Source organism: Pseudophryne corroboree, chromosome 6 (assembly GCF_028390025.1).
Source record: "Pseudophryne corroboree isolate aPseCor3 chromosome 6, aPseCor3.hap2, whole genome shotgun sequence".
Classification (NCBI taxonomy): domain Eukaryota; kingdom Metazoa; phylum Chordata; class Amphibia; order Anura; family Myobatrachidae; genus Pseudophryne; species Pseudophryne corroboree.
This window is the reverse complement of record NC_086449.1, coordinates 661,522,574-661,549,501: the sequence shown is the minus strand read 5'-3', so window position 1 is coordinate 661,549,501 and position 26,928 is coordinate 661,522,574. Positions and strand designations below refer to the sequence as shown.

The 26,928-nt window shown below is 45.4% G+C and overlaps 1 protein-coding gene across 1 annotated transcript in view; it reads left to right on the top strand.

Annotated features, from left to right (window-relative positions):
* The window catches only part of LOC134934643 (rap guanine nucleotide exchange factor 6-like), a 349,143-nt gene that overhangs the window by 203,481 nt on the left and 118,734 nt on the right, over positions 1–26,928 (top strand). The window contains exons 16-18 of the mRNA XM_063930028.1: positions 4,555–4,677; positions 5,595–5,684; positions 14,133–14,353. Coding sequence (XP_063786098.1) covers positions 4,555–4,677; positions 5,595–5,684; positions 14,133–14,353 — 434 coding nt within the window. The remainder of the gene's footprint in view (positions 1–4,554; positions 4,678–5,594; positions 5,685–14,132; positions 14,354–26,928) is intronic.

The following is a 26,928-nucleotide window of genomic DNA, read 5'->3' as shown; positions in this document are numbered from 1 at the left end:
GTTCTCAAACTCGGTCCTCAGGACCCCCACACAGTGCATGTTTTGCAGGTAACCCAGCAGGTGCACAGGTGTATTCATTACTCACTGACCCATTTTAAAAGGTCCACAGGTGGAGCTAATTATTTCAATTGTGATTCTGTGAGGAGACCTGCAAAACATGCACTGTGTGGGGGTAATGAGGACCGAGTTTGAGAACCTGTGGTCTAGTGCACAGGTTCTCAAACTCGGTCCTCAGGACCCCACACGGTCCATGTTTTGCAGGTCACCTGTAGATTTTTCAAATGTGACAGTTGGTGATACACAGTGCAGCTGCTGGGTGACATGGAAAACGTGACCTGTGTGGGGTCCTGAGGACCGAGTTTGAGAACCACTGGTCTAGTGCATACTTGCCTACCTGACCCTCTCCATGAGGGAGAAAATGCTCTGTTCCTGGACTTTCCTGGTAATGTATGATTGCCATCAACTGTGGTGAGCTAGTTAATTGATAAGAAAGGTGTTTCACCACAGGTGATGGCAATCATACATTACTAGGAAAGTCCAGGAACAGAGCATTTTCTCCCTTATGGAGAGAGTCAGGTAGGCAAGTATGGACTAGTGCAGGGGTGGGCAATTATTTCAGCTGAGGGGACACTTTCCTGTCAGTTTTCGAGGGCCGCACACAAAATAGCAGCTCCCCTATGTGCCAAAAATATAGGGACGTGGCTTCATGGGGAAGGGGTGTGGCCAAAAAATAATACAGATTCATTTTAGGCTGCACAATAGTCTCCATTATTCAAATTACGCCACACAGTAGCGCCACTTACACACATTACTCCAGGTAGAGCCCCTGTCACACATTACGCCAGGTAGAGTTCTCTTTTACACATTACAGCAGGTAGAGCCCCCTTTTACACATTATGGCAGGTAGAGTCCCCTTTTTACACATTAACATTTTATTTGGGATAATCATTGCACAGCAAGCAAATTATCCAGTGTTTTATGGCCCCTGGGGAAAGGTATGACATAGTGACAGAACACGGGGGTGGGACACGGTGATGGAACACAGGGTATGACACGGTGACAGAACACGGGGGGGTGACACGGTGACAGAACGCGGGGTGGTGACACAGTGACAGAACGCGGGGGGGTGACACAGTGACAGAACATGGGAGGTGACACAGTGACAGAACACGGGGGGTGACACAGTGACAGAACATGGGAGGTGACACGGTAACAACACGGCGGGGTGATTTAGTGACAGAACACGGGGGTGACACAGTGACAGAACACGGGGGGGATGACACCGTGACAGAACATGGGGGGGGCTGACTCAGTGGCAGAACATGGGGGTGACACAGTAACAGAACGTGGGGGGGTGTCACGGTGACAGAACATGGGGGTGACAGGACACGGTGACAGAACACGGGAGGTGACACGGTAACAACACGGGGGGGTGACTTAGTGACAGAACATGGGGGGTGACACGGTGAAAGAATCCAGGGGAGGGGGGGGGTTGGGTGGTGGTACAGCAAGCGTTAATGATCTCCCCCCTAACCTAAAAACAGTCTGACGCCAGTGCCCGCACACACAAACATATACACACACACACTCTCTCATATATATACACACAAATACACTTTCTTTCCCTCACTTTTTCCATTAACTTACTGATCTGTGTCTGGCTGGCAGTGGCAGGAAGGATGGATCTGTAGCAGTGGCTTATGTCCCATGTAGCTCCGCCCCCTAAAGTCCCACATAGCCCCCCCCCCTCGTCTCCGCATAGCTCCACCCCCTTTTTGTCTGATCGCTGCCTTTGTCAATGGGGACTCTGGAGGATGAGTGTGTCAGGCGCCGTGCAGCAGCAGCAGGGGAGACAGGCGCCGGCAGCTTGGAGTACTGCAGAGCAATGACAAGCAGCTCAGTCAGTCGGGCCGCTTGTCATTGCATGCTGGTGGGAAGCAGTGGGCCGGTCAGGATCGGTTTGCGGGCCGCATCCGGCCCGCGGGCCGTATTTTGCCCACCCCTAGTCTAGTGTCTTTATCCCACAGGTTCTCAAACTCCGTCCTTAGGACCCCACACAGTTCATGTTTTCCAGGTCTCCTCGCAGAATCACAAGTGAAATAATCAACTCCACTTGTGGATCTTTTAACATTTATCAGTGCATAATGAATATACCTGTGCACCTGCTAGGTGATCTGGAAAACGTGAACCGTGTGGGGTCCTGAGGACCGACTTTGAGAACCACTGCTTTATCCCGATGACTGCCTCTTCACCGTATCCCAATCCATGCCTCATTTCATGTTTCTCTTCTGTCTTCACCTTTAGCTCACCAAAGTCTGTCCCACCCATATTTTCCAGCTATCAGTGAAAAAAGGTATCCGTTCAGATGGCGATAATGTTAAGGTCGACACTCATTAGGTCGACCACTATTGGTCGACATTGACATGGTCGACATGAACAAATGGTCGACATTGCTTTAAAAAAAAAATTTACTTTTGTATACTTTACCATCCACGTGGACTATGATTGGGAATAGTAACCTGTGCCGAGCGCAGAGGTAGCAGCGCGAGGCACCTTGCCCACAGCATTGCGAGCGTAGCGAGCCATGCAAGAGGACGCGGTACACTAATTGGGGTTTCTGGTCATGTTACGGAAATAATGACACCAAAAAAAGTTCAAAAATCCAGGTCGACCTTTTCGTGTGCCGACCTTTCATGTGTCGACCATTTGTTCACGTCGACCATGTCCATGTCGACCAATAGTGGTCGACATAATGACTGTTGACCTTAACATTGTCGACCATTCACCGGAACCGTGAAAAAAGTATCTCACAAGATAATTTCTAAATAAAACTAATACTCTATAAACAACATGTACTGTAACACACATTGGGGTAAATTTACTATGATGGGAGTTCTATTTAAGATGAGATGTTGCCCATAGCAACTAATCAGATTCTACTTCTCATTTATCTAGCACCTTCTAGAAGATAATACCTGGAATCTGATTGGTTGCTATGGGCAACATCCCCTCTTAAATAGAACTCCCATCTTAGTAAATGTACCCCATTTTGAGCAACAGACTGACTACCTTACTAGCCTATTTCCCCCTTCTTTGTTCTCTTCTTATATCGCAGAGTAAGTTCTTTACAGTCCCAAAGCAATGGCGATATTCCGCAGTTGGTGTGCATGCATCTGAGTCACACTGTGTATGTGCCGCAGTGGTCTTGTGACGGCGATCGCAGATAGGATTTATTTGCATAGTGATGATTACCAGTCTGGACCATTTGTGGGAGGTAACTGGATATAGGTGGCAGAAACGCAGTTGTGTCGCAACTGTTTTTGACACACGTCTCAGCCTGCGACTGCACTTCAGTATCGCAGTAACAGTGGTCCTAGCAGCTCACTTATTGCGGGCATGCTGCGCCATCATACAGCTACTCAGACCTTCGATTTTTGACTGATCTGTGTTGGTGGGTGTCTCAATACAAATCCAGGAGGCAGCAACATTGGTAAATTGTCATTGTGTACAAACTTGCAGCTGTGAATACATTGTGTACATCTCTTAACCAGGCCTAAGAGTAGCCAGGGAACTGAAAATTGTTCAGCTGCCCTCAGTGATTTTTTTTTTTTTTTAAACTTGCTTTGAAAATATTTATCACCAAGAGAGGTGGTAATAAAGAGGTCCCATAGTCTGTAATAGTAGGTTTATGAGTGACTTGTTGATTTTGTTTCTTCAGTTAATTGCTGCAGTATCATAATGGGATATTGGGATTTCTTGCAAAGGTACTGTTGTCAATTCTCATGTGGGATTTGTTGATATGAACTATTGGTGTAGAACCTAGGTTGTTTGCAATGGGCACCAGCTTGCAGGTTCATTAGGAACAGTCATAACAGCAGTATATTTCCAGTGGTATTGTATATACACATTGCTGATGATATTAGCGGTATGGCGGGTATATGGCGGTATTGGTAGTCTAACCTCTGAAGAGTTAAGTGCTACACAACTACACAGCACCGTGACACTCAACACAGTGGTGTGTGGAGGGTTGCGCCTGCCTAGTGATGTAATCCAGCCGGGCTCACTACATTGAGAAAGAGAAAGGAGACAGCTCTGCCTTGAAATTCAAATCACATAAATTATGATTACATTTTGCTCCTTTATTTGGTTTAGTACATTCTGAGAAAAAGTAACGTGTTTGATTTTGCTTGAATGACAACATCAGAAGGCAATAATTTCCTGTAACTGTCATATAGATTGTAGAAAACTCTAGTGTATATGTGTCTTTTCCAGATTGTTGTATTATGCTTTGTAATGCTGTGTAAACTGTTGTATTCTGTTACACTTTAATAACATACATAGAGCCCCAGTACCACAGAATGCTTGAGGGCAATCCAGCAGATTGGATTCTAGTTTGGATAAATAGCGTGGAGGTTACTACTGTGTTTAGGAGGTTCTTTCCTTTTGCATGTTCCCCACCCACCCTGCCCCAATTATTTGTTAGCTCTTGGTTGTTACTGTTCTCATTTGTCAATTGTTGCTTGTTTGTTCTGTATTCTAACTTTTATGTTACAGAGGAGGCGCAGCTGGGCAGGAAATCATTGCTACTCAGTGGTCACAATGGTGTAAGCCAGGGCTGGCCAAACCGGTCCTCGAGATCTACCAACAGTTCATGTTTTCTAGGCCTCCAGGAGATCTGTAGAATTGTCAATTAGAAATGAATGCAGCACATCTTAATTAGTAATTACTACACCTGTGCATCAACTAGGTGGTCTGGAAAATATGAACTGTTGGTAGATCTCGAGGACTGGTTTGGCCAGCTCTGGTGTAAGCGATAGTTGCGGGTTACACTCCCATTCGCATGGCGAGTTGATTTGCCCACAGGGGCAAACTGGGCTTTTTTGGGGTTGGGCCCAGAAGTACTAAGCCACTTAAGGGGAGCAAGTCTTATGTAGAGTAGGTTGCACGGGGGGGCTTAGGTCTGCCCTCAATTTGTTAATCTTGTTTATGGCTACCGCTGGGAGTTGCAATGCTTTCATTCCTTATAATGCACTCACAGCAACTGTGCATTTATTTTGTGTTTAGAATCTAAAGGGTTTAGATGTTGTCTAAGCTAGGGTCATGAAGCATTCTCAAATCCTTCATGTGATAGGCAGCTTAGGTAGCTCTGCTCAAAAAACGAAACAGAGCAGAGCTCGCACTTTAAAAGTGACAAAGGATTGAGGGGCGACTATAAATGGTGTAGGGGAGATTAATCTTATTGCAGTGCATGCACACACTCACCCTGTCCTGACTCCTTTTGACGCCACATCCTCTGTTTTACAGCCAAGTAAGGTGGCATATCTCAATGGATAGTAGACTTAACACCCAGACCCCTTAGTTTCAATCCGTCCTGTCTACAAGCCAAGTTGTATTTAAATTTGACAGATATATATGGCTGTAAAGTAATAATTAGGCACTGATTCAAGTAATATTTATTCTGCGCTGGTTACTTTCAATACATTCAAAACCTGTTTATTATGGGTAGCACATACAGTACAGGTTTGTGCCATTTATTCATCATCATCCTTTTCTGGCTTTCTTGTTTCCCATCACTTTCTGTCTAATTCATAATTATGCTTTTTTTTCTTGTGCTTTTCTGTCCAAACACATGCTTCAATGTCTGTGGCTCTTGCTTGCAGGAAGAAGAGGTGGAGAAGTCTAGGGTAAGTTTTAAATAAATGAGGGCTTATTTAACATTCTGCATGCTGCGTTCACCTGACAAACTGCATGCATGCTATGAAATATTTTGTTTAAATGACTGATATTTGAATGTTTGATCTTGGGAAATGTAACGTGGTAGGTTTCTAATACAAATTCTCTACTAAAATTGTAAAGGTTATATCATCATGCTATACAGTATATATTCATGATATTTTGTTTACTAAAAGTTTTTTGCACTACTTTACATGTTAAACCTAATTATCAATATGGCGACAGGGCTGGTGTTCTGCCTATACAAAATGCAGAGGTGTAGCGTGGAGCCATGGCTCCCGGAGCAAGCTCATGTCACGGCGCCGCTTCCCCACCTCCCTATATACACACAAACACATAGTTCCCGACAGGGACAAAAAGCATTGAACCCCCACGGGGGGAAAAAACACAATAGCCTCCACAGGGGGGGGGGGGGGAGAAAAGCACTCACACAATGTCCTCTACAGGAAAAAAAAAAATCACCTATATACTGGTCTATGGCTGCAGTGCAATATGTATGAAAGTAGTAAGCTGGGTGTTTGGTGAGGTGTGGTATGATATACCAGCAGACGGGATGCCGGCTGTCAGTATACCGACTGTGGCATCCTGCCTGCTGGTATACCGGCAGCGAGTCCGCTCGCCACGCTTCGGGCCCAAGTGGGAATTACGGGCGGGTTTCGGATTCCGAGCACCAGTAAAATGTTGGCTGTCGAGATTCCGGCTTCGGTCTCCTGATCGCCAGGATCCTGACAGCCGGTATTATAACTGCATCCCATCTGGTGAATGTGGAACACTACCAGTGACGTGCGGTGGGGTGAGGCAGGTGAGGCAGAGCCTTTCCTGTCATACTTACGTTTAAACCAGAATTTTGATTGAAAAAAGTATATGAAAAATACTAATAATTTGAAATATCTTCTTTACATTATTCTAATAATTTTTATATCCCAAACTCTGGAGTAAAAAGTCTATGGCAGGTGAGGCAGTGCCTCCCCTGCTTATCCTTTCAGCACATCTCTGATCAAAACTCACCAAATTTCCAGGAGTTTATACTGCAGCACCTGTGTATAATGCCCAGATGTATCCTTTGGCTTATATATTGCATGGAAATCTGGCTCTGGGGGTTAGCCAGTGCCTCCTGAGCCATTTAGCTCACCGCATGTCCCTGGACACTACAGACCTCTTAGCTATATCTGAATATGAAGTACTGTGCTGCAGCCTGCCTCTAATATGGCCACTCCCCCATCTCCTCCCCCAGCTGGTGTGTGTGAAGGGAGAAGCTTTCTCACCACAACCAGGTCTCTGCCTCCTCCCAACTGTCATACTGCATCACCTGCCTCTCCTATGGAGCCGGAGCCTCCTCCTATGCAGCCACCTGGGTGACTGGAGCTAAGCAGGTACGGTCAGAACCCTGCTGTGCGTGCTGCTCTGTCTCACTGCTGCTGCAATACCAGGCCGCGTCTTGGAAGAGCCAATGCTGGCCAGGTCGGGCAAGGCTACAAAGGAAGTGCGGCGTGCAGGTCCGGTGCTAGGGTGTTTGGCGCCCCCCTGCAAACTATAAATTTGCGCCCTCCCATACTTTACAAAGGGACAGCGCACATAATGCCCCCTGTGGTAGTGCCGCTTATGCACACAATGAACCCTGTAGTAATGCCGCTTATACACAACGCCCCCTGTAGTAGTCACAATGCCCGCTGTAGTAGTGATGCTTACACACGTAACACCTCCTGTACCAGTGACGCTTACACATGTAACACCCCCCGTACCAGTAAAGCTTACACATAACGCCCCCTGTACCAGTTACACTTACACGCGTAACACCCCCTGTAGCAGAGATGCTTACACAAGTAACGCCCTCTGTAGCAGTGATGCTTACACGTAACGCCCCCTGTACCAGTTACACTTACACGCGTAACGCCCCCTGTAGCAGTGATGCTTACACGCGTAACGCCCCCTGTAGCAGTGATGCTTACACAAGTAACGCCCCCTGTAGCAGTGATGCTTACACGCATAATGCTCCCTGTAGAAGTGACGCTTACACGCGTAATGCCCCCTGTAGCAGTGATGCTTACACACGTAACACCCCCTGTACCATTGACGCTTACACATGTAACGTCCTCTGTACCAGTGATGCTTACACATAACGCCCCCCTGTACCAGTGATGCTTACACGCGTAACGTTCCCTGTTGCAGTGACGCTTACGCAAGTAATGCCCCCTGTAGCAGAGACGCTTACACACGTAATGCCCCCTGTAGCAGTGATGCTTACACACGTAACTAACAACCCCAGTAGCAGTGACGCTTACAAGTAATGCCCCCTTGTAGCAGTGATGTAACGCCCCCTGTACCAGTGACACTTACACATAACGCCCCAAGTACCAGTGACACTTACACGTAATGCCCTCTGTAGCAGTGACGCTTAAACGCATTATGTCGCAGTCATACATACATACATACACATACACACACCACATACATACTGTACATACATTACACACATACACAGTCACACATACATATACAGTACACAGATACTGTATACACACACACACACAGTTTCACTCACTCAATCTCCATCCACTTACCTAAGGAAATCTTGCAGGCGGGAGCTGCAGCGTGTCAACCTTCTGTATTGCAGGCTACAGTCTGGTCCTGCGTAGCTCCGCACCCTTTTAGGTCCACGGCGCACACACACTGCACTGTGACAGGGGAGGGGGAGAGGAGGCTTCATGCTGCCGGGCCGGCGCCACTGCCAGGCACCCTCTGAATTTTCCGGCGCCTGGAGCTTGCGCTCCTCCAGAATCGCCCTCCCTATGCTCCTGCCAGCCTCCAGTCGCTCCAGAAAGTCCAGACCATTGGGTGCCTTCTTTCAGAGTCCAGACCAGGCAAGTGGCTTGGAAATTGGTCCCTCTCCCTCCCTATCCTCAGCCCTCATCACCTCAGCATATCATCACCTACCTCAGACCCTCATCACCATTCTCTGTCCCTCATACCATCCCCAGCCTATCATCACATCCTCAGCCACAGCCCCTTCACCTTCCTCAGACCCATCACCTTCCTCAGCACCATCATCTTCCTCGGCCCCATCACCATCCTCAGCCACAGCCCTATCACCTTTCTCAACTCCATCACCATCCTCAGCCAAAGCCCCCATCACCATCCTTAGCTACAGCCACCTTCATCATCCTCAGCCAAGCTCCCATTACCTTCCTCAGCCCAATCACCTTCCTCAGACCACAGTCCCTTCCAGTCATAAGTGTAACATGCAACCAAATCTACACATCGATGCAAGTGTAAACCCTATTTATGTACTAAAGTTTGTGTTTTTATGACAGACAGTGGCAGTACCTCCCCTTCACTGATTGTAGCAGGTTCCCATTCCTTTTCTTTATTATTACACCCATCAGTGACTGCCCCTATAAATTATATTGCCAATTGGATATATACAAGGTGAAAAACAGTGTACTGTATGTCTGTTTTTTTTTTTAATGCTTAATAGCAGCAGGCAGGCACAGCAAGAACAAAGCTCTTTTCTTTTTACAGTTTGGGTAGGTGCGTCCCGGCTCCTCTCTCCTCTCTAGGTGTGATGCACGACTTGAGTGCAGAGGGGGGAAGCTTACGTGGCTCAGGCTGTAAGTGAGTAGATTGCTGTGTGCTGCGAGCTGTGACCTCAAACCCTTTTGGCGCCCGGAGCTTGAGTTCCGGGAGCCACCCTCCCTACTCTCCTGATGGCACAGAAGCAAGAAGGGCCAATGGGCCGGTCTGGCCTTAAAGTCTGGCCGAGCAGATCTGCCTGTCCGCACACACAGAGAGACAGGGGCTGGCTGAGCAGCTCCGCCTCTTGGCACTCTGCTCTGCCACTCGGCATACAGAGAGATGGGGGCTGGCTGCATGGCCAGGTATTTTTTATTTGAATAATGAAGACCTTTGTTCATCGCCACTTTAGGCGACAGTGCCTTAGTTACTAAAATTATTACTGGGCTTGCCAGGTTGTATTCAGTTTTCCAAGGGATTACACCTTGTGAATCCCTGAGATGTGTTTTGGCTTTCTGTTTGTTTTAAATGAGTGTAGTCATAGCCCCATTGTACATATTTGTTGATTACTTTTTCAAGGTCCATGTACAGTTTGTTTCTCACTTATTACCCTTGAAATCCTTATTATTTGTGACTTCGCAAGACCATTTTTCAGAGATGGCTAGATGCTGTCAAGATGTATTGCGGTCTGTTTGCTTTGTGTATACTTATGTCCCTTCGTTGATACATATATGGACATCCAAATAGTTGACATACAGTATTGTGCGAAAGTTTTAGGCAGGTGTAGAAAAAAATGCTACAAATTAAGTTTGCTTTCATAAAAGTGTTATAAGTTTATTTTTTATCAATTAACAAAATGCAAAGTGAAGAGAAATCTAAATCAAATCAATATTTGGTGTGAGCACTCAGCAGGGAGGTGGTTCCAAACATCTTGGAGAACTAACCACAGATCGTCTGTGTATGTAGGCTTGCTCAAAGCCTTCTGTTAATTTAATGCCAGACAGACTCGATGATGTTGAGATCAGGGCTCTGTGGGGGTCATGTCATCACTTCCAGGACTCCTTGTTCTTCTTTATGCTGAAGATAGTTCTTAATGACATTTGCTGTATATTCGGGATGTTGTCCTGCTGCAGAATAAATTTGGAGCCAATCAGATGCCTCCCTGATGGTATTGCATGATGGATAAGTACAGTACCTGCCTGTATTTCTCAACATTGAGGACACCATTAATCCTGACCAAATGCCCAACTCAATTTGATGAAAAGCAGTCCCAAACTTGCAAGAAACCTCCACCATGCTTCCCTGTTGCCTGTAGTCACTCATTATTGTACCGCTCTTCGGCCAACAAACTGTCTTCTGTTACAGTCTAATATTTAACCTTTTGGCTCATCAGGCCCGAGCACCTGCTGCCATTTTTCTTGCCCCCCAGTTCCTATTTTGTTGTGCATAGTTGAGTTGCTTGGCCTCGTTTCCACATTGAAGTTAGGTGTCTGATTGGCTCCAAATTTATTCTGCAGGAGGACAACAACCCCAAACATACAGCCAATGTCACTAAGAACTATCTCCAGCATAAAGAAGTAGAAGGAGTCCTCGAAATGATGATATGGTCCCCACAGAGACCTGATCTCAAAATCATCGAGTTTGTCTTGATTGCATGAAGAGACAGAAATATTTGAGCAAGCCTAGATACACGGAAGATCTGTGGTTAGTTCTCCAAGATGTTTGGAACAACCTCCCTGCAGAGTTCCTTCAAAAACTGTGTACAAGTGGGCCTAGAAGAATCTATGCTGTTTTGAAGGCAAAGGGTGGTGTCACCCAATATTATTTTGATTTAGATTTCTCTTCTGTTCATTCACTTTACATTTTCTTAATTGTCAAAAATAAACTGCTACCACTTCTATTTTTGAAAGCATTCCTACTTTGCAGCAGTTTTTCCACACCTGCCTAAAACATTTTCATAGTACTGTGTGTTGGTGTCTGCATTGGTAGGTAAATTTGATTTTTGTATCAGAAGCATTGATTCTTTCCATTATTTAGACAAAAGCTGTTTCTCCTCATGTCAGCAGCATCAGCAAGTCATCTCTATATCTCGTAAATAATAGTATGTTTTTAAAATTTTGTTCCCTATAGATCAGCATCTTCTCTTGATGAAGCATATGTGCATTTGCATAAGATGGGGCCACATTGGACCCATCACACTTCTACTTTCTGTAAAAAGAATGCATAGTTTTACAGGAAATAGTTTATTTTTAGAATAAGAGCAAATAATTGCATGAAAAGTTGTCGATCTAATACATCCAGTGAGTTATATTTTAAAAAAGAAAAAAAATCATAATCTGCAGGCCACGATCATGTGGAATTGATGTGTACAAACTGCACACATCCATTACACAAAGTTATGTGTGTTTTTGGGAGATTACCCATGCAATATATAAAGTTAGACAAATTTGTTGGTACCTTTTGTAACAAGTTGGGTTAATGTTAAAATTCATGTGACCCTTGTTCCACATAGATAATCAGTATACGATTGCACGTTTATATGTTGTAGGATGCAAAGAGAACATATTGACAGTTTCCATGGGTTCTGTTCAGACTGACATGCGTAGATGGGTTGTTATTGGGTTTAGTTATTTCTGAGTGCATTGAAATGGGTTCTCATTCCAAATATGTAGTCTTGATAACAGTGGAATTACTATGCTATTATTTAGGTATAACCATAAATGCTGCCCTCTACCACTAATAAAGGAGACCATCAATGTATGGATGCTATATTGTTTGTATACATTTTTGGGAAGAAATCTAATCTCAAGAGGGATGAAAGATTATGATGTGTGGCACATCTTGGCACTTTGTAACTGGCGCTGATATGGATGGATGTGTCCACTGTTCACTTACTTCAATCTGGGTGTCTGACTTGGACAGAAAGTGACCAATTTTCCCCGGGATCGTTGAAGCCTAACATTAGTTAAGTATATCCTTTCACGGATAGAATGTATAAACCCAATGTTCACATTGTCAAAAGATTACAACTTTCCATGAAAAAAGAAGAACTCATGTTTTCACTGAAATAACCTGAAAGTAACAAAAGGAATTGGCATCCCGCATTGTTTATCCCTTGGAGTTCAGCTTGTATCTCATTGGAAGTTTTCCTTGTGCTTTTTTTTGTTTCTAATAACCATTCTCACTATTCTTCTAATTAATCTGGAGTCGATTTTTCCTCTTGTGCCGTGTCCAGAGAGGATAACTACAGTCACATGTGCTATGACTACTTAAAAATATACGCAAATGTAGTTACAGAAACATCAAGCTGCTTAGACACAGTCTTATAGCTTCTTTAGCGTGTCTATCATTTTCTTTCAGATCTCTTCAGACAACTTTTTACTTTGCTTTCTCTGGTACTTGTTCAGTGTGGTGCAATCAATGATACCAAAACCAGAGTGGCTATTTTTCACCATTAAAATAGGAAGAATGTCTGATTAGTAGATTGAAGACATGTGATGCTAATCCAAGAGAACCATAAATTTGAACTACCACTATATTCTAATTGTTTATTTTCAAAGTGGGTTACCAACAAATCTGTCCAGGCCATTTAATAATATTTTTGGAGAATAAGCAATAAGAAACAAAAACACAGTGCTTAAAGATAATGTAAATGTATCATAAAGTGTATGTCAGTAAAATAAAAGCTGTAGTAGCAATAGAATTACATAAACAATGTATAGAAATATATACATAGCAGTTGAAGTGAAGAGTGGAGATGTTTATAGACCTTTTGCAGAAGTTACCTGCTTCTCGGTGCAGGGAAGCTGAGACACTTTCCCTATCTTTCCCTAACTACTGCCGTATAATCTCCAGCTTTCCTCCGTTCACCAAATGCAAGTATTCAAGAAGCTGAGGCTTTAGACCGTCTGTGTTAACACGCCAAGCCGGGCACTCCACACTCAAGCAGCATTGATCCAAACAGCTGTCTGATGTCACTCAGAGCATATTTATATGTATCATCTATCATGTATCATTTGGCTGTATTAAACCAATACAGCAAACTATGGTGGTCATTCTGAGTTGTTCGCTCGCAAGCTGCTTTTAGCAGCTTTGCACACGCTAAGCCGCCGCCTACTGGGAGTGAATCTTAGCTTATCAAAATTGCGAACGAAAGATTCGCAATATTGCGAAAAGACTTCTCTGTGCAGTTTCTGAGTAGCTCGAAACTTACTCTGCCAGTGCGATCAGTTCAGTGCTTGTCGTTCCTGGTTTGACGTCACAAACACACCCAGCGTTCGCCCAGACACTCCTCCGTTTCTCCAGCCACTCCCGCGTTTTTCCCAGAAACGGTAGCGTTTTTTCACACACTCCCATAAAACGTCCAGTTTCCGCCCAGAAACACCCACTTCCTGTCAATCACACTCCGATCACCAGAACGAAGAAAAAACCTTGTAATGCCGTGAGTAAAATACCTAACTGCATAGCAAATTTACTTGGCGCAGTCGCACTGCGGACATTGCGCATGCGCATTAGCGGCTAATCGCTCCGTTGCGGAAAAAAAATAACGAGCGAACAACTCGGAATGACCCCCTATATTCCCTACCACATTTACATACATACAATATGGGTAGTTTTATTATTTTTGCCCATTTAAACCTTACTGCATGTGTTTGGGATGTGGGAGGAAATCAGCAAAACTCAAAACCTCAGTTAGAGCATTGGTGGGAATTACATCCTAAACCTCAGTGCTATTAGGCACTAACTGTCATCTCAACTACAGTATACGTATTCAACACTTACACCACCACTTACTGTGGGCATAGCTTCTTTTTTAAGGATTCTCCTTAAATTGCAATACTGAATGTAAATTGCTTCAACTACATCTAATTTCCACTGTTGTCTTATAGATCACTGAGTCAAGGAAGCACAAACTCAAATATGATAGATGTTCAAGGTGGTGCTCACAAAAAACGATCAAGGCGGAGTTCCCTTCTCAATGCCAAGAAGTTGTATGAGGACGCTCAAATGGCCAGGAAGGTGAAGCAATATCTCTCCAATCTGATTGTGGAAACAGATGAAGAGAAGTTTCAAGTCATGTCATTGCAGTGTGAACCAGCCTACAGCACTTGTGAGTATGTATGACTAAGAAATTGATGTTTTCTTCATATTGCTAATAGTGTTGAATTGAGCTTTGTGAACTGTGATTTAGAAGCTTTGCTGTTAGATAAAATGAGATTATAGGGCTTATTCTGGGTCTTTCAGAAATGCGATAATTCATTTTCTTTTGGGCCAAGATGCAATTTCTAGCATTGCGCATGTACAAATTTTCCCAACTGTCACAATCTCATCCGCAGTCAGATCGCTAGCTAAGGCGGCTGGTCATGGTGGATGTTGTTTGCGGGTTACCTTATTACTAAAAACACAAATACTGCCACTACCAAGAGTTATACTGGGACATGCCCATCCCACTGCAGCTCTTTGGTTCCGCTTTACCCGAACAATATACCTTTGAATCAGTAGCTGATGGCCTTAGGAGGTCACGAGCTTTAAGAATCACAGAGTATCAGAACTTACAATTGCATTTTAATTTTAAGTCACTTCAAAGCTTATGGCAAGTTCACAGAAGTTGCTACAATTTCAAGAAAGAAAATAAACGGGAGAACAAAGTGCATATCACCTGGACAGGGCCGAACAATGGTGGAAGTGCAGTGGCGTAAGTTCATCCCCGTCGCCCGGAGGCAAGTTACAGTTTGGTGCCCCCAACCCTCGAAAAAAGTGCCAGGACAGAGGTGTCAGGAACAGTACTGAGATGAAAGGGAAAGTCCAGTGGGGCCAGGACAGACTAAGACAGAAGGGACAGGCACAGGACAGAGGTGACAGGACCAGGACAGAACAGAGAGCCAGGAAAGATGGGTGACAGGACCACGGCAGAGGGGACAGGGAGAGTACAGGGATGACAGAGCCATGACAGAATAGAGGGGACAGGAGAGAAGGGTGTCAGGGACAGGACAGAGGTGACAGGGCCAATACAGCGATGACAGGGACAGTCCAGTGGGGAAGAACAAAAATGACAGGACCAAGATAGAGGTGACAGGGACAAGAGAGAGGTGATAGGACCAGGACATAGGTAACAGGACCAGGACAGAGGGGAAGGGGACAGGACAGGAAAGGGGTGACATGGGCAGAACCAGGACAGAGGTACCAGGACAGAACTGAAGGGATAGGAGAGAGGGTTAACAGGGACAGGACAGAGTTAGCAGGGACAGGGGTGGCAGGGACTGGACAGAGGGGACAGAACGGAAGGGTCAGCAGAGAGAGATGACAAGGCCAGCAGTACAGAGGTGACAAGGACAGGACAGGGGTGATAGTGACAAAAAAGAGGGGAGACAGGGCCAGCACAGAGGTGGCAGGGATGGGACAGTACAGGGGTAGGAAAGAGGGGTGACAGGGACTGGACAGAGGGGACAGGGACAGAACAGAAGTGTCAGCTGAGAGAGATGACAGGGCCGGTAAGCGGTGACAAGGACAAGACAGGGTGACAGGAGAGAGGGGAGGCAGGGCCAGCACAGAGGTGACAGGGATGGGAAAGGACAGGGTGACAGAGACAGGACAGGAGTGATAGCCCAGCACAGAGGTGACAGGTACAGGACAATGGTGACAGGAGAGAGGGTAGGCAGGGCCAGGCTTAGGCTTAGTTAAACGACCCTGTGACTTGAGCCGTGACAGCAGCAGGTGTTCTGTCTTCCCCCTCACATGTTCCCCCTCTCCCAAAAGGGCTTACACTTACATAGGGTTCAGTTTTCAGGAGTCCACGCTCCTGCCTGGAACAGCCTCACTTTCCCGCACTGCAGACTCTCTCCTGGCGGCGGCTGCTGCTGCTACAGTACGTGTCCTGGCGGGCGGCGGCTCTGGGTCGCAGAAGGATATCACGTGATACCCGCGACCCAGGCCAGAGCACAGCAGCAGAGAGCACAGAGAGGAGGAGCGAGCGCCGCTGATGTTGATAGGCGTTGCGCTCGCTCGTCGGCTCCTCCTCTAGCAACGCCTGCTGCACTATGAATCATGTGTGGACGGACGGGGGACAACGGAGCAGTTGCCGTGCCCCCTTCAGGGCCAGGAGCCCGGCGGCAACGGACTCCGCTGTCTCCGGGAGTTCCGCCCCTGTGGAAGTGAGGTCTCTTTCTGGAGTTATGATGCATTCTAACCATCATGATCCCCTCATGACAATGAATGATTTTTGTGGAGTGTCTCTCATACTTCAGCTGGCAGTTACTTCAAGCCCCCATCCTCGGTAGCTAACCCTCGGGTTGCTGGTCATTTAATGAGTCCATCACTCACTGCCAAGTAACGGTAATATAGTAAATAGAGGAGGGGGGTTGTTCAAAGTTGGCAGATTGATGTCCTAGGTCAGGAAAAGGATTTCATATCTTCTTATACATTAATGTCTTCTCTGACCTGTATGCATGAGCCCCTGTTGTATAGTAAACAGGCATCTGTCCAAACAGGTCCATGCCTTTGATCAGCACCTAAAAAACACGATAAACACACACTCTGTACACATAAGGGCCAGGCTGTTCAATCCAGAAGACATACTCACAGCCAGTTATTATATACATTAATCAAACTGCAGATCATATGTTAGGCGTGAGTGGATCCCCATCGTTACAGCAACACACGTCTTTTTAACTTTCAAACATGACTTGAGACTTTGTATGATTAGTGTCTGAGACTGTGGCTGGGATGGGTGTGCAGTCATTGGAAGTGGGCATGCAGTCACAGCCAAAGTGCATTAAGGGCATAAGTGATCATTGTAATCACTAAGGGGCAGATGTATTAACATGGAGAAGGCATAAGGAAGTGATAAACCAGTGATATGTGTAAGGTGAAAAAGGCACCAGCCAATCAGATCCTAACTGTTAATTTACATATTGGAGCTGATTGGCTGGTGCCTTTATCATCTTGCACATATCGCTGGTTTATCACTTCCTTATGCCTTCTCCAGGTTAATACATCTGCCCCTAAGTGCACTAAGATATTTGCCAAAATGTCTGAAATGTAGCCTCTTAAAGTTGTTTTTAGTTTCATGTGCGCTGGTACTTGTATAAGATTAGAATAAAAATTATGCAATAAGTGTTTTTAAAAGTGATTATGCACACAGTACACACTTGTTTTACAGTTACACAAGTATAGAACACTCAGTTGGGGATGAGTAAGCCTGCACAATCACATATATTGTAAAGTTGTGAAGTCTTGTCATAAAAATATATATATATATATATATATATTTGAATTTGCTTGGGGGGACACCTTTGGGGGGGCAGTAGGACAGAGCTGCAATTCTAGGTGAGATGTAATATTGTGTCTTTCTGTAAGCCAAGGAACACTTACACACTTTAGTGCATGTATTACCCAGTAATGGCAGCAGTGGACCAGGTCCTGCATTGTGTACTGTGGTCAGTCATATAACACTGTCCAGAGGGAGGCAATCAGTGCAATCCACCCACCACCTAGCATAGTGGCTTCATAGGCTTCCATCATTCCCCCTTCTTCTGGAGCTCTAGGAGCAGGTATTTTTCCTGAGGCAGTAGTTCTCACAGCCATGGCCAAATAATGAACTGGGGAATTGCAACGAATTGAGATTGTTATTCGCCTCTGTGGTGAGCATAATTTATTTCCCAGTTCTGTAGGGCTGTACCCAGAGCTTTGGTAATGAATGATAGGGAGAAGCTTAGCAAGAATTATCACTTCAGTGGCAGTGCAACATTAAGAGATGTGTTATCTTTTTTCTGTTTTAAAGTAAATCATTGTTGAGGTTACATTATTTTCAAGCAGGGAATTGCAATTTGTTTCTAAGATATTTAAGAAGAGGAGATATTGATGTGAGAAGCAGTGGTATACCAATAAAATAAAAAGGGAGGCGAAGAACTGCATACTAAAGAAGACACCAGCAGGATGATGACTAATTTGACATATTGGCCCTCATTCCGAGTTGTTCGCTCGCTAGCTGCTTTTAGCAGCTTTGCACACGCTAAGCCGCCGCCTACTGGGAGTGAATCTTAGAATAGCAGAATTGCGAACGAAAGATTAGCAGAATTGCGAATAGAAAATTCTTAGCAGTTTCTGAGTAGCTCGAGACTTACTCCTACACTGCGATCAGTTCAGTCAGTTTTGTTCCTGGTTTGACGTCACAAACACACCCAGCGTTCGGCCAGACACTCCCCCGTTTCTCCAGCCACTCCTGCGTTTTTCCCTGAAACGCTAGCGTTTTTCCGCACACTCCCATAAAACGCCCAGTTTCCGCCCAGAAACACCCACTTCCTGTCAATCACACTCCGATCACCAGAACGATGAATAAACTTTGTTACGCCGTGAGTAGAATACCAAACTTTTGTGCTAATTTACTTGGCGCAGGCGCACTGCGAACATTGCGCATGCGCAGTTTGCGACTAATCGCTCCATAGCGAAAAAATATAACGAGCGAACAACTCGGAATGAGGGCCATTGTACAGTATTTAGACTTTTGAATATATGTTTTATGTTGATTAGAGAGTGCATATCTATCTATCTATCTATCTATCTATCTATCTATCTATCTATCTATCTATCTATCTATCTAACAAACAATGGTGCATATACAGACATAATAATGACAACGTCAAAAGCACATGAGAAAAGTTTTACACCAAAGAGGAAAGGAGTTGTTTAGGATGAGATCTGAAAGGCTCTGGTAAAGAAATAGGTTTTAAGAGCCCAGTTGACGCTTTACAAAACTGAGAGGCAGTGAGTTGCAAAGTTTGGGAGAAGCACAGGCAAAATCCTAGAGGCTTGAGAGGGGTGAAATGATCAGTTGGGAACAGAGGCAGTGTCACTAGTAGAGCGAAGTGGACAGTTGTGGAGCGAGTAAAGTGTAGAGATATAGGGGAGAGAAGATTGGGTAAGGGTTGTATACGTGAGTTTAAAATGTACCCTTTAGTGCTAGGGGAGCCAGTATAGTGCTTAGCAGAAGGAGAGGGTAGATTCAGAGCAGTTGGAGAGATGAGCGGAGTAGGGCAACAGCATTAAGGGTGTATTGGAGTGGAGAGAAAAGACATTCATTATACAACTGGGCTTCTCAGGAATCATTGAAAATTATTTTCTTTATTTGATATACCTGTTAGTGCATTTCATAAGATAGCCTGAAATAATCTATTATTGTCACATAGGGCGGGATGTATTAACATACATCGCCGCCCGTCGCCGGTTACCGCAGCGATGTTGATCGCATATGTACTAACATATGCGATCAACATCGCGATGCGGTGATGGAGGCCCCCCGCGATACCTGTTACGTGGTCTGCGGGGGGTCTCCGTCACCTCCCAGGGGTCCCCACACTGGCTAGATGCCGGGAAGCAGCAGCAGGCTGCCCCCTCGGCGCCACCTCCTCCCCCCTGCAGCCAGAAGGACGTCCGTCTGCGTTGCTAGGGGGAGGAGGAGACTACCTTCCGGGTCCAGGGCAGCCTGGAGGAAGGTAAGCCGGGGGGAGGGGGGTCGGCGTCTGTGGCGGTGTCGGCGGGTTGCGGCGGTCGGCGAAAAGAAGCCCATAGGCTTCTATAGGGTATCGCCATCCAGAGATGGCGATACCCTGGACGCCGAAAACGCGGCGGTAGGGTGTTAGTAAATATGAAAATGTGGTAAAACCCCCGTTTTCGGGGGTTTTACTACATTTTTGCTTTAGTACATCCCGCCCATAGACTGGGAGATTAATCCCATATTATTGGCTGCAATTTGTGATGTTACAATACTGTATATAGGGGGTAATTCCAAGTTGATCGCAGCAGGATTTTTGATAGCAATTGGGCAAAACCATGTGCACTGCAGGTGTGGCAGATATAACATTTGCAGAGAGAGTTAGGTTTGGGTGGGTTATTTTATTTCTGTGCAGGGTAAATACTGGCTGCTTTATTTTTACACTGCAAATTAGATTGCAGATTGAACACACCCCACCCAAATCTAACTCTCTCTGCACATGTTATATCTGCCTCCCCTGCAGTGCACATGGTTTTGCCCAATTGCTATCAAAAATCCTGCTGCTATCAACTTGGAATTACCCCCATAGATTTTCTTTTAAAGTCCTGTGTGTGTGGTTTCACATTGACAATTGATACATTTCCACCCACACTGATCTTATTTCAAGATTGTGATTTTGTTTTTATTAGTGTAATATACTAATAATCATTATTATATCTGATTCATTGGAGATTGTAATTTCTTAAGTTATTAGTTCAGTTATCCCATCTGAGCAGCTTTTGGGGGTACCCTATTAGCCGCAAAAACATGATTTCGCAATAAAAACAGGGCTTTTTATCGCAATTGCGAAAACTCGGTATCCAATTAGCTGCGAAAAGTTATCGGCAAAAAGTCTCCACAGGTTTAACTGCAAATTTGCTTTCACCATCTCTGAGCAGGTGACAAGTAGTTGAAAATCCCTATTTTTCTAATATCCTAGTGGATACTGGGGTTCTGTACTTTAGTACCATGGGGTATAGATCGGGTCCACTGGAGCCTGGCACTTTAAAACCTTTAGTGTATGTGTGTGCGGGCTCCTTCCCTCTATGCCCCTCCTGCCAGACTCAGTTTAGAAAAATATGCCTAAGGAGCCGGGTGCATTTCTCCGGAGCTCCAGAGAGTTTCCTTTTTTTTTTTTTTTTTTTTGTTAGTTTCAGGTAGTTCTGGTTGGCAACCAGGCTACCTGCTTCGTGGGACTTAGAGGGGGGACTAAATCAATCTCCTGAGGGTTAATGGTTCGTAATCCCAGCTGACAGGACACTGAGCTCCTGAGGTGCTAATAACACATCGTTAGTATGTGTGCCCACACTGGCAGCTTACCGCCACCCTCTAACAGATGCCGAAGTTGAAGGTGCGGTGAGTGTTACACCAGTGCAGTTGGCAGCAGGTAGGTATTTTCACTTGTGTCAATATGTCTGTGGACATGGTTATGTATGCTGCTTGTAACTCTACCCCTTCATCAGCGGGGTCCCTCATGTGTGAACAATGCTCCTTATCGCCACAGGGGCGCAGTTCACAGGACCTGACTGGCTAGACAATTTTAAATGCAAGATTCAGAATGTCAAGTCAGAATTAGCTGCAGCTAAAAAGGAGAGACAGGTGTTGAATCAGTCTATTGATTCTATGGCCAAAGCAGCAGATACCAGAAAGGCTTCTCAGCCCTCTCTGTTGGATTCACATAAACGCTCACTGCCACAGGTGCTCCAGTCGGATTCTGATTCTGATCAGCCTGATGTAGATGATGATGATATAGTTGAGGACATCTCTCTGTCCCCAGGGGTGGAGGCCCTCATTTTTGCTGTTAGAGAGGCCCTTGACATCCCAGATCAGGAGTCAGAATCGGATGAGGAGTTGTACTTTAATGTTAGACCAAAGACCTCAGCAACTTATCCGGTGTCTAAAGAAGTAAACTCCCTAACCAGGGAAGCATGGGTAAACCAGGATAAGAAATGTAAAATTCCTCAGAGGTTTTTAACTACCTTTCCCCTTCCCGCTGAGAACAGCAAGGTCTGGGAAAAACCCTGGTCGATACGTCTGTGTTCAGACTGTCTAAGAAATTGGTACTGCCGGTACCAGGGGCTATATCCCTAAAGAAACCAGCTGACCGTAAAATTGAGACCACTCTCAAGGCAATTTATATGGCGGCGGGTGGCACAGCGCCCCACAATAGTTTGTGGGTGGATTTCCAGGGCAATGGTAAAGTGGTCTGATTTTGTTATTGATGGTTTAGACTCTCTGCCCTGGGATGAGGTCAGTACTCTGCTACAACACATACAGGATGTTGCTAATTTTATGACCGAGGCTATAAAGGAATTGTGTAAGATAAATGGCCACACTACTGCTATGGCTATTTCGGCATGCAGAGCTTTATGGTTACGTCAATGGTCAGTGGACGCTGATTCCAAAAAGGGTGTAGAAAATCTTCCCTTTACAGGTGATGCCTTGTTTGGGGACTAATTAAGTAAATGGATCTCCCAGGCAATGGCGGGTAAGTCTACCTATCTGCTGTCAACTGCACCACCTACTAGACATTCTTACACAGGACCCTCCTTGCAGTCCTTTGGTGTGGCGAGGTTCAGAGGCAGGGCCGCGGCGTCTCCACCACTCCGAGAGGATCTCGTGGTAAGTCCCACAAACCTGCAGCTGCTGCTGCCTCCCTGGACCAGACCACCGGATCCCCTGCCACTAAGCCTTCCGCGTGACGGTTGGCCCCAGCAGCAAGGCAATTTTCAGGTAGGTGCTCGCCTTCAACACTTCGCACACGTGTGGGCGAAGTCCTGCCGGGATCCTTGGGTGAGGGACCTCATTTCCCAAGGATACCAGCTGGAATTTCAAGCACTTCCTCCTCACAGATTTTTCAAATCGGGCTTACCAGTTTTGCCCGCAGCAAAAGTTACCTTGCAAGAGGCCATTCAAAAACTTTTGCGGACAGGGGTGGTGGTTCCTGTACTTCCTCCGTTACCCTACAGGGGTTTTACTCCAGTCTTTTTGTTGTCCCAAAACCAGACGGTTCGGTGCAACCCATCTTAAACCTGAAGTCTCTAAACCCATATCTGTGGTATCTGTGGGATTCAAGATGGAATCCCTGGGGGCAGTGGTGTCCGGTCTGGAAGAGTGTGAATTCTTGGTATCCCTAGATGTCAAAGATGCTTACCTACACGTTCCCATGTGGCCCCCTCATCAGGCTTACCTCAGGTTCGCCATCTTGGACAACCATTTCCAGTTTCATGCATTGCCCTTTGGCCTGTCCACAGCTCTGAGGGTATTCACCAAAGTCATGGCGGAGATGATGTTGCAACTGCGCATGATGGGAGTCAACATAGTCCCCTACTTGGATGATCTCCTAATAAAGGCTATGTCCAGGGAGCGTCTATTGCACAGCATCGATCTGACGACTCGCCTACTTTCGGATCATGGGTGGATCCTAAACTTCCAGAAATCTCACCTGGAACCGACCCAACGTCTTCAGTTCCTGGGAATGATACTGGATACAGTGTCTCAAAAGGTGTTTGTCCTGATGGACAAGCCTTAGCTATCCAGGTTATGGTCCGTTCAGTGCTTCATCCTCGCAAGGTGTCAATTCATATTTGCATTCGCTAGCTGGGCAGGATGGTTGCAGCTTACGAGGCAATCCAATATGGCAGATTTCATGCCCGGCCATTTCAGCTGGATCTGCTGGACAAATGGTCGGGGTATCACCTTCACATGCATCAGGAAGTGATCTTATCTCAGAAAACCCGGATTTCTTTATTATGGTGGCTGCAAGTTCCTCACCTGATTGAAGGCAGGAATTTCAATATCCACTTGTGGATTCTACTCACAACGGATGCCACCTTCCGGGGTTGGGTGCGCTGTGACCCAAGGGGCCCAGTTCCAGGGGATATGGTCAGTTCAGGAATCAGCTCTACCGATAAACATCCTGAAACTCAGGGCAATATACAATGCTCTTCTGCAAGCTTCCCATCTCCTGAGGGATCGGCCGATCCAGGTTCAATCGGACAACACTACGGCGGTGGCGTACATAAACCGAAAAGGGGAAACAAGAAGCAGAGCGGCAATGCGAAAAGTGTCAAAAATCCTCCTCTGTGCGGAGGCCAATTCTAGGGCCATCTCAGCCATATTCATTCCAGGAGTGGACAGCTGGGAAGCGGACTTCCTCAGCAGACACGACCTCCATCTGGGGGAATGGGGCCTACATCCCCAGGTGTTTCAACAGCTAATTCACCGGTGGGGCTGTCCGCAGATAGATCTGATGGCTTCTCATCTCAACAAGAAGCTTTGCTGTTACTGGTCCAGAACGAGGGATCCGCAGGCTGTAGCAGTGGATGCACTGACTACACCATGGACGTACCAGTTTGTGTACCTGTTCCCTCCTCTACCGCTAATCCCAAGGATTCTAAAGAGACTAAGAAGGGAAAGCGTCCAAGCAATTCTAATTGCTCCGGATTGGCCTAGACGGGTATGGTACTCGGACCTCCTATCCATGGCTCTGGAGGACTCATGACCTCTACCACTCCAAAAGGATCTTCTTCAACAAGGTCTGTTCATCTATGCAGACTTACAGCGGCTACGTTTGATGGCTTGGAAGTTGAGAGGGAGATTCTAACAATAAAGGGTCTTCCCTCCTGGGTTATTTCCACCAGGGTCCGAGCCAGGAAGATGGTGACGTCAAAACATTATCATCATATCTGGAAGAAGTATGTTTCCTGGTGTGAAAGTAGAAAGGTGTCTCCCGTGGAATTTAGAATTGGTCGTTTTCTACTTTTCCTTCAAGCGGGAGTGGATATGGGCCTACGTTTAAGCTCCATCAAAGTCCAGATTTCGGTGCTCTCTATTTTCTTCCAGAAACAACTTGCCAAACTTTTCTAAAAGGAGTTCTTCATATGCAACCGCCCTTTGTACCTACCACGGCTCTGTGGGATCTCAATGTGGTTTTGTCCTTTCTTCAATCAGACTGGTTTGAACCCTTACAAGGGTGGAGTTAAAATTTCTCACCTGGAAACGGTGATGTTATTGGCATTGGTGTCTGCAAGACGTGTCTCTGAATTGGGGGCCTTGTCCTGTAAGAGCCCTTATTTGATTTTTCATGAAGACATGGCGGAACTCAGGACCCGTCCTCAGTTTTTACCAAAGGTGGTTTCAGCTTTTCATGTCAATCAACCCATTGTGGTTCTGGTGTTGTCTGATGATTCCATTGGGCCAGAGTCCTTAGATGTGGTGAGGGCTCTGAAGCTTTATGTAAAGAGGACGGCTCATCATCAGAAATCTAATTCGCTGTTTGTCCTTCATGATGCCACCAAGATTGGTCGTCCGGCTTCCAAGCAATCCATTGCTCATTGGCTCAGGTTGACCATTCAACAGGCCTATACTACGGCGACTCTGCCTTTGCCGACGTCTATTCAGGGCCACTCAACGAGGTCTGTGGGCTCTTCCTGGGTGGCTGCCCAGGGTGTCTCGGCCCAACTAGGCCGAGCTGCTACTTGGTCTTTTTCAACACTTTTGTGAAATTTTATCGGTTCCACACCTTGGCCAAGGAGCACCTTCAGTTTGGTCCGGCGGTGTTACAGGAGTCTCAGCACTCTCCCACCCATTTGGGAGCTTTGGGCCTTCCCCATGGTACTACAGTACAGAACCCTAGTATCCACTAGGACGTTAGAGAAAATAGGAATTTCATACCTACCGGTAATTCCTTTTCTCATAGTCCGTAGTGGATACTGGGCACCCGCCTCAGTGCTTTGATTCCTGCTTAACTGAGTAAGTATTTGGTTGGCCCCGATTGCGGTCCCGTTATGTTGTTGGGATAGCTGTGCTATCCTGGTTGGGTTGGTGTTGCTATCCTCTGTTCTGGTTAGCACCCTCCTTTTGGTTATGGTTGTGTGTTGGCTTGTTGCCTCACCGCTGTTGTCTTTATTCCTTCTTTCATGGTATGTCCTTCTCCTCTGGCACAGTTTTCCTAGACTGAGTCTGGTAGGAGGGACATAAAGGGGAGGGGCCAGCACACACATACACACACTAAAGGTTTTAAAGTGCCAGGCTCCAGTGGACCCGATCTATACCCCATGGTACAAAAGTACAGAACCCCAGTATCCACTACGGACTACGAGAAAAGAAATTACCGGTAGATATCAAATTCCTATTTTTAACGTAAAAATACAGGGATTTGGTTAAGAACCCCTGGGACACCCCCCTGAATTACTAAATAGGCACTTAGAAGTTTTCAATTATATTTAATTGGCCAATAATGACATGTAATTTTTGTGGTTAAAAAAAAAAGCCAAGTATTGAAAATTGAGGTACAAGGTATGGTACAGGTATATTTGGGTGCTTAATGAATGGTTGTTTTTAGGCTTGCAGGTGGGAGTAGTCATTTATTTTAAAAGTTATGTAATCCTAATTTAATGAGAGCACTTATTTTGCTGAAATAAAATGTTAAAAAAAATGCATATAACCGCATTTTGACCTAATTTAAGTACACCAAATACTCTTATGATGGCCACTAATAGACTTCTGTAATGTTTTCCTGTATTAATTTAGCTTTTTTGGGGGTACAGTACATAAAGGGAATGGGGGAACGGGATGTGCTCTGCACCAGCTAAGTAATTAGTATTAACTGAAAAGAGGGCCCCGACTAATGTCCGTCAATGAATCGTCTACTTATTACTGGATATTTGGGGGTGCTACCAGAGACAAATTATACTGTACAGAACAGAAGAGAGAGAGAGAACGTCTCTTTGTTGGCGCACATAAGATAGTTAGGAATTAACTTTTAATAAATCCATTAAAATTTTCCAAACACGAAATAAGACAATACAATACAACAGATGATACACTTATCATATACAGTGAATAAAGTACTTAATAAAGCACTATATGTGGAATATTGAACAATTATCTTTCAGAATTCTGATCCGCAGTAAGATATAATCAAATTGGATTAATGAAGATACGACACAGGTAGCGAGCCTTGGTTTTAAAATCTCACTTTATTAAGTTCTTTATTCACTGTATATGATAAGTGTATTATCTGTTGTATTGTATTGTCGTATTTCGTGTTTGGACAATTTTAATGGATTTATTAAAAGTTAATTCTTAATTATCTTATGTGCGCCAACAAAGAGACATTCTTTCTCTCTTCTTTTTTGGAGGTTCAGGAAGAT